The sequence below is a fragment of the Lepisosteus oculatus genome, chromosome 8 (assembly GCF_040954835.1).
Source record: "Lepisosteus oculatus isolate fLepOcu1 chromosome 8, fLepOcu1.hap2, whole genome shotgun sequence".
NCBI lineage: Eukaryota > Metazoa > Chordata > Actinopteri > Semionotiformes > Lepisosteidae > Lepisosteus > Lepisosteus oculatus.
Window position 1 is genome coordinate 7,185,557 of NC_090703.1, and position 13,176 is coordinate 7,198,732.

At 45.5% G+C, this 13,176-nt stretch overlaps 1 protein-coding gene across 5 annotated transcripts; it reads left to right on the plus strand.

Moving 5' to 3' along the window:
* The first annotated feature begins 1,556 nt into the window (after positions 1-1,556).
* Positions 1,557-13,073, plus strand: pcnx4 (pecanex 4). Of its 5 annotated transcripts, none has more exons than XM_015350166.2 (11): positions 1,557-2,231; positions 3,664-4,488; positions 4,869-5,048; positions 5,636-6,153; positions 6,277-6,377; positions 6,917-7,039; positions 7,479-7,842; positions 8,465-8,568; positions 8,970-10,042; positions 10,287-10,473; positions 11,068-13,073. In XM_015350166.2, the coding sequence occupies exons 2-11, from the start codon at positions 3,800-3,802 to the stop codon at positions 11,317-11,319; spliced, it is 3,591 nt and encodes a 1,196-aa protein (XP_015205652.2). In that variant the 5' UTR covers positions 1,557-2,231; positions 3,664-3,799; the 3' UTR covers positions 11,320-13,073. The 5 variants fall into 5 exon arrangements, with proteins under 5 accessions (XP_015205652.2, XP_006632384.2, XP_015205653.2 ...); XM_006632321.3 differs by having other exon boundaries at positions 1,557-2,143; XM_015350167.2 differs by lacking the exon at positions 1,557-2,231 and adding an exon at positions 2,258-2,758.
* Positions 13,074-13,176: the final 103 nt, after the last annotated feature.

A 13,176-nucleotide genomic window follows, 5' to 3' on the forward strand; every position in this document is an offset into this window, starting at 1 on the left:
ATGTGTGGTTTTACAGCACACTCAGTGTTGTTGATTGCCCTCTTCCTATCATCATCATATCTCTGCACTGCCCTGTGAAAAGCAGTTCTTCAGTCTTTTCATCAGCGGTGACTAACTCATGGCAAGATAAAGGACAGACATGCGGGTCCAAGGTCCAGGTAAGAGTGGTGCTGTGAGAGCAGAGCTGTGCCCTGGTGTGTGTTGTCATGTTTGCGCAGAGAGGAGGTTTGTATTGACACTATTGCCAGCTGGTATTGCCCATGAGTACTACAGACTCCTCCAATCAGTGCACTTTGTGTGTGTGCAGAACAGCGATGCCCCAGAGCTGGGTACTGCTGAATTTGTCTGCATGTTTGCCAAATGTACAAGAGCTGTACGAGATCTTTTTAAAGTGGGGGGTGAGGGAGAGGGGGCACTTTTGTCATGCTGATGACAAATGAATTGGGCCGTCTGTTTGTCGTTTTTGATTACAGACTGGCACCCGAGGAGACGCCATGCCCTTGAAGCTGAATTTGAAAAATGTGAAAATCGAAAAAAGCAACCCGGCAATCAGCACAAGTGCCTCGTTTTACCGTCAGATGACATGGTAATTGCGCTTGCATTTGCAATCTTGTGTCCTTTAAACAGGGCTCCTGGAGCTTAAGATGTTCAGAAGTCTCTCCTTTGTCCTCAATCACAGCGCGCTGCTTGGATTGAACTCGGAGCAGGGGATTAATTAGGCACACAGCGCGCTGGGCTGTGAGAGACAGGGGGCACTGTGGCTTCTCCCTGCAGCCTGTGGCCTGGTCTGGTCACTGGTGGGGTTCTATAGAGTAAAGAGTCTGAGGTCACTCTAGAGGCAGTGTTGAGAGAGAAAACACGCTTGTATTCACCTCCACTTTGCACTAAGATGTGTGATATGAGGAGATGCGACTACACCTTTTTATCCATCAACCACAGGCTGCAAATAAAAGCCCACATGATATTAGATGGCTGCTTTAAAGCAGAGCCCAGGGTCAGAAATGTGTTTCGGTGCTAATGTGTAATCTGCAATGTCACGCAAAAACATTGGGAATTCAAGAGTTTGAAATAAAATGGTATCTTCTTCTGAGAGATTACAAGCAAAGTGATTGATGCCAGCTGGACGGGGTTTCTAAGTACCATTTAGCAAAGGGAGACAGGCAATGCACTAACATGTAAACGGTGACCTATAGGAAGTCATTAATCACAGGAGACAGGCCCTGTGTAGCATCAGCAGTGTCCACACAGCCCATCCAAACAGCAGGGAGACTCTCCCTGTCTTCAGGACTTTGAATGTCAGTGAAGGACACTGCTAAGAGTGCAGGCCAGGTCCTGTGTAACTCTGGGACAATACCCCATGTTTCTTAAACTGTCTGATTCTCTGTTGGGTCACTCCTAGATCAATGGACAAGATTACATAACGCCCAAACCTTTCATGACGCACAACGAACACAACAGCTCAATTGCACATTAGCATGCTCTCAGGGTCTGCTTTTATCTCAGCGTTTAATATTGTAGTACATATAATGTAAAATTGCAAATAGCTGCTGTAACTTCTCAGTAAGTTCTATTTATAAAAAAAAAATCATTAGAAGCCTTTCAGTTTGTCATTTCCTTATCAGAGAATTGTATCTTTAGAAGTGGTCGGTGATCTGGGCTGGGTCTACCCTGGAGTACACTTAAGGTTTTCAATCAGATTGCTCTGATAAATGAGTCTGATGCTAGTCAGCAATATGCGTTAAACAGAAGCAATGCAAAATGTAATTCCTCCGCTCTCATTACTCCACATGAAGTCAAATGGTGAGAAAGAACAGCAAAAGTACAGCCCGCCGAAGAATGTCGGTATCCCAAAACACTTCTCACAAGGAATCCCGAGTCACATGATCGGTGCACTCGTGGTCACAGTGGGTGAGCACGGCGTCTCGGGTGAAAGGTCACGTATGTGCGTAATGCCGTACGTGCCCGAGTGAGGGCAGCGAGCCCAGGGAGTGTGGAGGAACTGCCTGCCCTCAAGTACACAGCAGGCAAGCGCGATGGGCCAGCGGTCGCAAACTGGACACTGTACTCTGCCTTTTCTTACTTGATGCTCAATCACAGAATTCCCTACCGGACAAGGCGAACAAGAATCGGGGCTGGCGAGCTTGTAAGTAGCTGGTTTAAGGCTGCAAGCAGAAACAGGCATCCTCCGTGTTCGCCAATTCTCGGGGAAGAATGGGGTTGCAGCCTTCATGGTAGGGCACCATCCACGGCACATTTGGTTTTCATTAGCTAGGCATATACGTTGTGCAGAAATGCGTTTTGGCTCCTGACTTATTTCTATGGCCGCGCTTCTACGACTGTCTTTTTTTTGTTTGTTTGTTTTGCTTTTTAAAGTGGTGCGAGGAGAGAGATCCTCGCCTTTAACCAAGCCAGCTCTCATTTGGGGGGAAAAAAATATATTTTAAAAAAAAGTTATAACTGAATATTGTCGGGTGCCGTTAGGGTAACGCGCGGGACAGGGGTGGTGGGGACAGAATATCTCAAAACGCGTAGGTGCAAGCAGGTCCTGAGCAACTAGGGAAAGCTCTGCGCTTGTGTGCATCGAGCAGAATTTGCACACCTGCCAGGAGTCTGTGCGGTTGGGCTTGTTTGCATCGTTCGCCCATGGAAACCGGAGTCTGCTGCTGCTGCTGCAAAAATAACTTCTCCTCCTCACTCAAGACGGAGATTTCCTTTCGGCGGTCAAAGCTGTGAGCACAAGAAGGCGATATTATTGGCAGTAATATTATTATTATTATTATTATTATTATTATTATTATTATTAATAATAATAATCATAATAATGACTTATTGTTGTCGGATCCGATATGCTTTGGTGTGGGATCGAACGCAGTTTGAATTCCGAGTCCATATCGCAGCCTAACTTTAAATTCACAACCCGCCTTAACTTCGTGTGTTTTCTTCTTGTTAGAGGGGGGGTTATCCCTGAGCTTGAGCTCACGGTGGTCGACGCTGGCCGTTGAACGGGGCGTTATTCGTGAATTGATTTGAAAGAAAACATGTATATATATATATTTTTGGGGGGGTTTTGCGGAGGTTTTCGAAGGTCTTGTTCCGACGGTTCGCCTGCTCGCTGAGGTCGTTAACGGTCGGACCGTGGAGAGCCGCGGAGTCCTGGTTTAGGCGTGTCAACAGTAATTTTTAGATATAGTTACTATTAATTAACTTCAGACTGCCGAAAAAGTGCCTTTTCCGAAACCTCTCTTACACCCGCTCTTTTTTTGAGAAGACGGCTCCTTTTAACAGTCTCATTTTGTAATGTAGTGTATCTTGTATAAATACACACATGGTATGTAAGCTATCGCCGTGGTTTCTATTGGCTTAGTTTGTGTGTTTTCCAGTAGCTCACGGTAACATTTACTCTGTCCTTTAGAGAAGCCAGGAATGTGCGTTGCTTCAGTTCAAAAGAACTGAAGTGTAATATTGAGACCTTTTCTTTTTAGAAAAAGGTTTTTGGGGAAAGTGATTTTCTTCCTAAATGTCTGAATGTGATTCACTAAAATCGGTAAATAGTTCCACAACTCAATGAAAGTAAGAGTACAACGTCAATACCGAAGTGACATGCTGTTCTTGGGTTACACTGCAAATAATTCTTGTTCAGAAAGTTGACTTTTTTCATTGCAGGTTGTTTACAGTAGTTCTTGCTGTGTTCGGATGTCTGCCTCACGCTGAGGCGCCCGTGACCCGCCAGATGATGGCGCCACTCTCTGCGGCCGGGCAGCTGGGGTGATCGGATGGTCCTGCCGGCTGGCTTTCAGACATGGGCCCGGATGTCCCCCTGCTCAATGAGTACAAGCAGGAGTTCTTCTGGAAGCGGTTCCCCCAGACGGTGCTGGGGGGGCCCCGGTTCAAGCTGGGGTACTGCGCCCCGCCTTACATCTACGTCAACCAGATCATCCTGTTCCTCGCACCCTGGGTGTTCGGGGGGGTGGGCACGCTGCTGTACCAGTTGCAGCTGCTGGAGGATTACTATGCGGCTGCGCTGGCGGGGGGGCTCATGCTGGGGGCCACCCTGGTTGCCCACATCCTGACCCTGTGGGCCGTGCGGAGGACGGGGACAGTGGAGTGGCTGCAGAGCCCCAACATCCTGGCCGATGAGGAGGAGTACGAGTTCCCCAGCTGCGCCAGCGCCGAGACCATCAAGTTCATCATCCCAGGGAAGAAGTCGGTCCTCAACACCGTGTTCCACGCGGTCCTGGCCGGCGTGCTGTGCGGGCTGGGCACTTGGTATGTCCTGCTCAACAGGCTGACGTCTCTCTACAACAGCACGTGGGCGGCCGTGCTGATCTTCGTGCTGAGCTGGGTCACCCTGTGCATCGGAGAGTATTCCCTGGTCATCAACACGGCCACCGAGACAGCCACCTTCCAGGCGCAAGACACTTACGAGATCACTCCCCTTACTCGACCGCTCTACATGTTTGCCTTCATTGCAGTGGATCTTGCTCAAAGGTACGAATGGAAGAAAATGGTATCCATTATTGTTTTGTCCAGTTACATTTCTTATATTAGATCTCCTTCAGTGTCTTTGCAAATGAAAATTTATAATACCATAAACTGTGTGAACTTTAATTTACACCACCCTTGTGTTTTGGAGAGTCTTTACCAGGTCGCTGCTTTGATTTGCTGCGTTTTAAACCGCAACTAAGCGCTGTATAATGAAACCTCAAGTAATAAGTACTTCATTTGCTTGTTTATGTGCTGTTTGCTTTATCCTGTTCTGGACTGCAATTTGTACTGATAAAAATTCAGATTCTCATGACTTACTGAACTTGCCACTGTGTTTGTCTCAGTTTACTTCCTCTCATTCACCCCACTGTGTGTGCTGGCAGGTTTCTGGGGGCAGTTCCTGAGTTGCAGCAGGTGAACCAGGTGCTACATGTACTCTTCCTCTTCCTGCCATTACTGTGGGCACTAGGCATGCTGTCTCCTGTGGATGCCCTCTTCCTATGGGGCATGGAACAGACACTGGTGTTCGGATTGGGTGGCTCCCCCATGTCAACCAACCTCAGGTGATAGCAGTGCTTCAGTCACGGGGGTCTGTTTCCTGACACTGTTTCTGTGAGTGAGGCTTGGTGAATGGGGTTCTGACACAGAAAAGTCTGCTGGAACCTTCTGTTCCGTAGCTGACTGCATGTGAATGTATGATGTGACTAGTCTGCCAAGTGGCATGGGGATCTAGTGTGTTATGAAAGAAAATATTCCCGTATAACTGAAGAAAGAGGTTTTTGTATTTGCACATTTCCAGGACTCAAACGTCATCCTGTGACTTTTCACACTCGGCTATTCCTAAATATTTTTGTATGCAATGTCTTTATTGTATTTCGTTTTAAATATGATTTTAAGACACTGAACTCAAGATATTTTAATGGTGTGTTGAAAGTGGATGGTCATAAAAGAAAGTTAATAGCTTTCGTATCATTTATACAAAATATTATTTTCTCTCCTTCATTACCTGCAAAAAACAATGCATCATTAAAGATGTAGTTAAAAAGAAAAGCTCCATTTTTTTTTTTGCAGTATGTGGATCCTCTATTTCTGCATTTTCCCGTCTCTGAGCTGATGGACAAGCCCCTGACTGTGTGATTCTGTGCTGCAGGTTGCTGGTGATGTTTGTGGCGTCAGTCTCTGTGGCTGTGGGCACATTCTTCATTCCCAGTGCCCTGGGGGTTGTTCTTTTCACTACTGCAATGGGATTCCTGCTCAGTTCGGACCTCAGCCAGGCGCGCGACCTGCTGCGACCTTGCAAAGGAGCGGTGCGCCCCCAGGACAAGAGATCAGACCCTCCCCACACACTGGGCTGGCGGCTGGGCTGGAGGGAGGTTCTTCTGCACAGCTGCCTCCTTCTGGCTGCTGTGACAGAGGCTGGGCTTCTGCATCACTTTATCACCCCAGCCCAGCACTCTGGAACAGGACCCCAGGCCACCATCAGCTATATACTGTTTGCCCTATTGTTCCTCACCTGGGCCCTGCGAGAGGTCCAAGGGGCCTACCTCCTCTGGGGGGTCTTCCACAACCCCCTGTATCCGAAGCAGATGGGGAATGTCAGGGTCTTTAAGCAGGAGCTCAGTGGGCTAAGGAAGGCAGGAGCTGTCAGAAGGGTGTTGCTTAATCTGGGTAAGGACCTTCATATTGCACACTTGTTTTAAACTGACATTAAAATGCTCTCATTAGTAGTAGAAATTCCTTTCTGTTTAAAATGTTAATAAGTGAATATTTATCTCTTGTGCACCTTTGTAGTTTCTCCGTTTGTCATGATTGCTTTTCTTTCAATGGATGGCTCCCTTCAGAGGTTGCACACAGCATCCCTCTGTGTTGGATTCACCAGGGCCTTCAGAGCAGTGAGTTGTTGTCATTTGCCAATGCCTGTATGCACTAGAAAAGGGTTGTGGCAGAGGAATAGGATGTGCTTTGTGAAATATGCTTAGTTCTCTAGCTTTTGGCTTCCTTGCTTTTGGGGGCTAGAATTAGACTTGGTTGTTGTTCACCATATGTAGCTCTAGGTGCAGTGTGGTGGGGACCCATCATGACAGGTCTGAGGAGAAATCCTTGCAGAAAGATGTTTTGAGTTCGACTAGGTAGAATATCAGTTGTACGGTACTAAAATTCTGCAGATCTCCCAGAAATCTATAAGGAATATAAAAGCTTAAGAAAGTGGAAGTCATTTGTCCTGCTTTGTAATCTTTCTTGCTCATTTGATGACAATTGTTAAATGATCCCAGAACCTCGTTCAACTGAGGTATTCTTGAAAAATCAATATTGTGCTTGGGAAGTTTGTTTGATACCAACAATGCTTTGTATAAAGAAGTGCTATCTGATTGACTCCCCAAAACACCTGTACTTAAATTTCACTTGTGCCTTCGGGGCTGTTTCTTCCCAGGTGTGGCAAAGCACTGAGGACTCCCTGCTGCAGATGGTAGTGATAACCATTGTGCGGCTGGCAGACAAGGACAATAAATTAGTTTGGTGGGATAGCCTTGGCACTGGGATCCAGCTACTGTTGGTAAGACAGAAATAACCTTTCTCATTAACAAACCACCCCTCTGTTTTACTTGTGATAAGCAGATGGCCTTGGCACAGAGTGGATTTATTGAGGGAGGTTGTTCAGATGTTGTGGTTTCCAATTATAATGCTTAAATTGAGATGTTCCTCATAATCTTACAGTCCTCTTTCTCTTTCTGCATGATTGGTCTTTCCACTCCTGTAAATATGAGAAGTTTAGTTACTGTGCGTCCTTTGCAAAAGTGTTTTTCTGTTGAAGTTAGTTTCTGTTTTCATATTTATTTTCTTCCACTCAATTCTAATTCTTTCAATCACATGGGAAATGTTAGAATTGGGGTGTTAATTTTGAAAATAAATCTGAATTTTTAAGTGTTTTTTTTTTTGCTTTACCTGCATTTAGCTGTTTATTCCCTGTCATTTGTATGTGTGTGTGGTGCCAGGTGGGTCTGGTGCTGGACAGACTGGGGCAGTTTGTGTCCAAGTTGCGATTCGCCCTGACGGTGCTGGTGACCTCATGGACAGAGAAGAAACAAAGGCGCCAGTCTGCGGCCACGCTCCTGGCGCTCAATGGCGTGTTGTGCCCAGTGCTGCTGGCCGTGCTGGGTCTGTCTGCGGTGCTCTCCGCCCCACTCCTGCCCCTGTTCACCCTGCCTGTCTTCTTCGTGGGCTTCCCTCGGCCTCTGCGTAGCTGGCCCAGTCCCGTGGGCTCTGCTGCGTGCTCCTGCCCCGACTCGGTCTACTACCAGCAGATGGTATGGAGCCTGGCATCTGCTTTCCGCACGGCCTTCGCTGTGGGATCCCTGGGTCGGTGCAGCGGGTGTAGTCATCTTTTTTTGGTTCATAAATAGCAGTTACAATGGACGTTTGGTTGACTTTGTGCCAAGAATGTAAAGTGTTCATCCGTTTAAAATGGATAAAGGGAAGGAGATTAGTAATTAGTACTGTACTTTAGCAGAGTTTAGCTGCTTACTACTCTAATTTCCAAGATGAGGTTTGCTGTCAAAATACTGATGCATTATGGTGAGGACAGCAGTGTCTTTTTTGTTAAATTATGTGATTCCTTTATTGATTTTTTTCTCAAGTATGATTTAAGACAAACGGATCTTATGATTAAAAAAAAGTTGTCTTTGCCCCTTCTGTGACATTCTGCTTTGCATCAATGAGCAGCAAATACCAAAAGAATATATAAGATGTCACTTTGTATCATCTGACATTACAGCATCAGTGAGATATTGCTATGGGATCTGACATTGTCCTTGGGGAATGGTAATAAGAGGTGAACTCAAACAAGGATTTCTGAGCTTCTATACAAGTTCAGTATACTGCTCTGTACTATTTTTCTGTGCTTTACAATCTTTTTTTCTCTGGTAGTTAGCCTATGATGAGCAGATTCCTCGTTCTTATGGCTGTTCTCTCCATCTTCCAGGTTCTCCTTCTCCTGGATCACACTTCCTGGGCCGCTTCCAGGATCGGGTTTTGTGGATCATGGTTCTAGAGAGAGGCTTTAGCTACTGCTCCCTTAATATTAAGGTACTAATTTGCAGTCAGGGAAACACCATTGTGTCGCGCTTTCTTTGAAGAGGGCATGTTGGGCAATCTACTTGAATTTCAATGTATACGTGTTGCCTGATCTGACCTCAAGGTCTCAGCATAGTCCATGAATCAGCAAACAGCAGTGGTTGTGGGGATCCATCTGCATTGCCAGTGATAGAAAATTCCTTTAAACTTCCTTTTACTCTGCTTATTTCAAAATTTATATTCTGTGGGTGAAATAAGGGTTAATGATTTGAGCTTTGTGTCTGTAAGAAATCTAATTCAGTTAATTTTAGCAAAAATAGGTAATCTTTTGCTAAATGACAGGCAGTATCCATACTTTACTGAGGTTAGTGATTCTTGGTGTGTTAATTGTGCTATGTGCTGCTGTGTTTCAGGGACTGGAGCTCCAGGAGACATCATGTCATACTGCTGAAGCACGCAGGGTTGACGAGGTTTTTGAAAACGCTTTCGAACCACTGGAGGGGCCAGGAAGATCCCTGGTGAACATGCACTTTAGCAACATCCTCACGCCCTGCGCCACACTACCTGTGCACCTGTACTCTGATGCGCGCAATGTTCTGACCGGCATCATTGACTCTCATGGGAACCTCAGGCAGCTGAAGGACGACTTTCTCAAAGTGCTGGTCTGGGTGCTCTTGCAGCACTGCTCAAGGAAATGCAAGTCCTTTGGAAGAAAAGGAGCGGATGAGAGTACAAGTATAAAGCTCGCTCCAGTTGGTGCAGAGCCTTTTGCAGAGGTCAATGTTGCAACAATAAAAAGCTCTTCCTCCAAACTCAGGAGGGACAGTTCCAGTTTAAACTCGGACACCTTTGGTGATTGGTCAGACGAGGATGATCTTTTTGGCCCACAGCCTTCCAGAAAAACAATAGCTGTGAACAGTGCAGCTCAGCAGATGGAGGTAGCTCCTTCTCTTCCAGGGTCAGTGGAGATGCAGAGCCTGTTTGGGAATTCGGCCAGCCTGGGGCCGGACCACGGGGCTCGTGTGCCCCAGGTACTGGGCCTTCCTGCTGTGGATCGAGGGAGGAAGGCTATGGGGTTGAGCCATTTGGGGACTCTCTCAAGAGTCATCTTCAGCTCTCCTCACTCTGAGCAGCTGTCGTTGCCAGAAGAGTGGAGGGCTGGACCCCTCCCGCTCCACCGGATGCAGCAGTTGAAGAAAATGTTCCCGGCTGACTGGTACCAGTTCGTCCTGAGTCGGCTGGAGCTGGCAGCAGAGGGGCAGCGGGCCGAGGAGGTGGTGGACGCCCTGCGGAGAGACGAGGTGCTCCAGGACCTGTACGCCCATGTGGTGATGAGCTGCTATGGCGTGACAGTAGGGGCAGAGTCCACCATCATCAGCCCAAGCTATGCCTATAGAGTGTACTGCGGGGATGTGCCTTGGACACCTGGACTGGACTGGCTCACTACAAACAAGGAGCTCTTCCAGCTTGTTCTGAAGGCATTCAGGTAAAGATGACACAGGTTCTACAAAATAGGAGATCACTCCCCAGTTTATTTTTTCAAAGGACAACCTTCTAAAACATTCTGAGACTTTTCCTGCGTTAGTTTTGATGATCCTTTTTATACTACAGTAGACTTTTAAGTTTATTTTTCTTACTCCAGCAAAAAGAAAAACTTTGTGCATTCAAGAGGATTGTTACAATTTCGCGCCTCTCGGTTGTCATGCTTTGACCTTGTTTTGTTGGTGTAGGTACAGCTTCAAACTGCTGTTTGACCAGGCCAGCCTGGGGCCCCCGGAGGGTGCCGGGGAGCTGCTGAGCTTGCTGGAGGAGTACGAGCGGGACTGGTACATCGGGCTGGTGTCCGAGAGAGGCTGGCAGGATGCTGTGCTGCAGGAGAAGCCTTTCCTCTTCTCACTGGGTCACGACCTCACCATGGTAACCACTGCTGTGATTCACACTGTAGTTCAGATCACACCGTAGCCCATAAACTCATCCCAGGATTCTCTGGCGAGCGCCCCACAGCGTGTTTTGTGTCTTTAGCTTTTTGGGTGACCTGAAATTGAAAAGAAGTTACCTCTCTGGTGTTGGTGTCATGCTGTATTCACACATTTAACTTTTTAAATCTCATATATAAGTTACGCGGGGAAACGGAAAAGGAAAATGTTGTGAGGGCGTGTGAGTGAATAAGCAGAGTTTCCTAAAAAGAGGCACAGACCGCTTTAGAGGAAATGCCATATAGTGCTCAATTTCAACACATTGTAACCCATATCTTATCAATTAAAATGGTAAGAAATAAGACTTTAATTAAAAAGTTGTAAGCCACTTTAACATTCATTTGCTATCGATGCTTTGTTTTCGGTAGCAATTCCTGATTGTGGAAAAATGAAAAGCCATTCTGAGTGAACGTACTAGAACTGTAGGAATTAATTCTTTGTATCTAGAGAGATTTATATTTTATAGTGTCATGTTGAGAAAATACATGCAAACAATGACCAACTGTTTTCTTGAATTCTTCCCGTCTGTCCTCAGGGCACCTACACTGGCCGGGTCCTGACGCTGCAGGAGCTGCTGGTGCAGATCGGCCGTCTGAATGCTGAGGGGGTGAGGGGGCAGTGGGCCAACCTGTCCTGGGAGCTCCTGTACGCCACCAATGACGATGAGGAGCGCTACAGCATCCAGGCACACCCCGTGCTGCTGCGCAACCTCACAGTGCAGGCTGCAGACCCGCCCCTGGGCTACCCCATCTACAGCTCTCCCCCTCTCCACGTGCCCTGCTTCTGACCTGGCCTTCTCCCCCTCACAGGTGCATACACCCGCATACCCTGCAATATAGACTGAGCGACAAGTGGAAGCCGAAGGGAACACTACTAATCGGTTGTATTTACAGAGTCTCAATAGGTATCTGTTACTGATGTCAGAGGATTAGACTTTCCTCTGAGATGCCTCCGTGTGCAGCAGAGAAATACTATTTTTGTGTGAGGGATCTGAAGACCTGGGGCAGCTGTGACCCCGAAGCCCTGATGGACACACATGCCTGGTGTTAAGGTTCAGTCTCCAGCCTTGCTAATTGCTAACACTCACTCGAGAGGAAGAGGAAAGTAATTTGGGGTTAAAACAGACTGATGACTACATTACTATTCACTTTATACAAGACACTCATACAGTCCTTAAAGCTGCATAAACAGTTGCTCCTGGTCTACCAAAAGTTTTCTAACTTTAAATACTAATAAAATCTTGACTGTGTTTTTTAGCACTGTTAACAGGCAAGCCTGTTTGGAAACTTCAGCTGCATTTTTATGTATAATAATTTTTCGTTTTATGTTGGATTAGATAGACACCATTTGTTGATCAAAAGGTATTTCTTGAAATTCGTATTACTATTTTTTATTTGGCTGACACTTTTGTCCAAAACAACTTATATGTGCACCCACTTATACAGTTGGCTCTTTTACTGGAACACTTTGCATGAAGCACCTTGCTCAAGGGTACAACAGTAGTGTCTCTAATGAGATTTGGTAATGACTAAAGAACCCTCACCACTGCTCCACACTGCTTCTCTTTGCAAAGTTAACTGGCTGCTGCATATCATCTGCTATATGACACTGTATGTTCAATTTATCCTTCCAAGTAATGTGTTGCCTTACGCTTTTCTTTAATTTCTCTTGCTTCTTGAATCCTCACCAAGAGTTCTCAGCCAGGAGTTTGTGAAGGAGACTGTTTTTAAACTTCCATTTTTATATTTTTTTTAATTTAAGAAGTGCATGTCTGCTTGTGCACACAAAACAGTCACTTTTACTGACAGATTGAACTGATTGATTGATTAATTGCAGCAACGGAGTGTTTTTGTGTGGGTAAGCTGTATTTCTGAGAGAAGCCAGTGCAGGAATGAACTATTTATGAAAGTGGTGCACATTCCCTTTTAGGAGGTAAGGTTTCTTTCCAAGAGAGACATGATTATCCTTCATCAGGCAGCCATGAAATAAAGTAACATTCAGTTTTTTTCTCCCTCGTTTTAATGCAACTTTACGAGTGCTTCCAAGTTTGAGATGTCTCTATTTTTAATGTTCTTAGTTTGATTATTTTTATATATTTCTGTGTGATTAGTGTAATACTTTTATTATAAATGCGCACAGAAGACTGCAGACAAAATTACTCTGAAAACATGTTCTCACATAAAGGGAAACTAAGTTTGATTATTCACAACTTGTACAGTATCTCAATGATGTGCCTTGGTTTTATTACTTTTATTTTTGTTGGCAATTTTATAATCTTTATTTTTCTTCACTGACCTTTTTTTTCTGAGAACTGTAGACTGTCAAATTTCTGTAAATATAATAGGAATTGTCTAGTTTCTCTTAAGATATTTATTACAAATTGTGATTGCTGTACAGTATGTATTTGGACATGTATTACACACTTTTTAAAGAAATGTTGCAACTTTCTTTACTCTTAAAAACACCAAACAGGCTAAGGAATGCAAGTCCATTTTAAAGCAGAGCTGCTCGTGGATCAAAATTCTTAATTTTTTGATGGAAGATGATGTATTCTTTCTGTATTTGATCTATTCAAATGTCTGTGGTCACACTGATTTTACCTACTGCCATTCCCTCCTGAGTTTGTGGATTGAAGGGAGGAGCA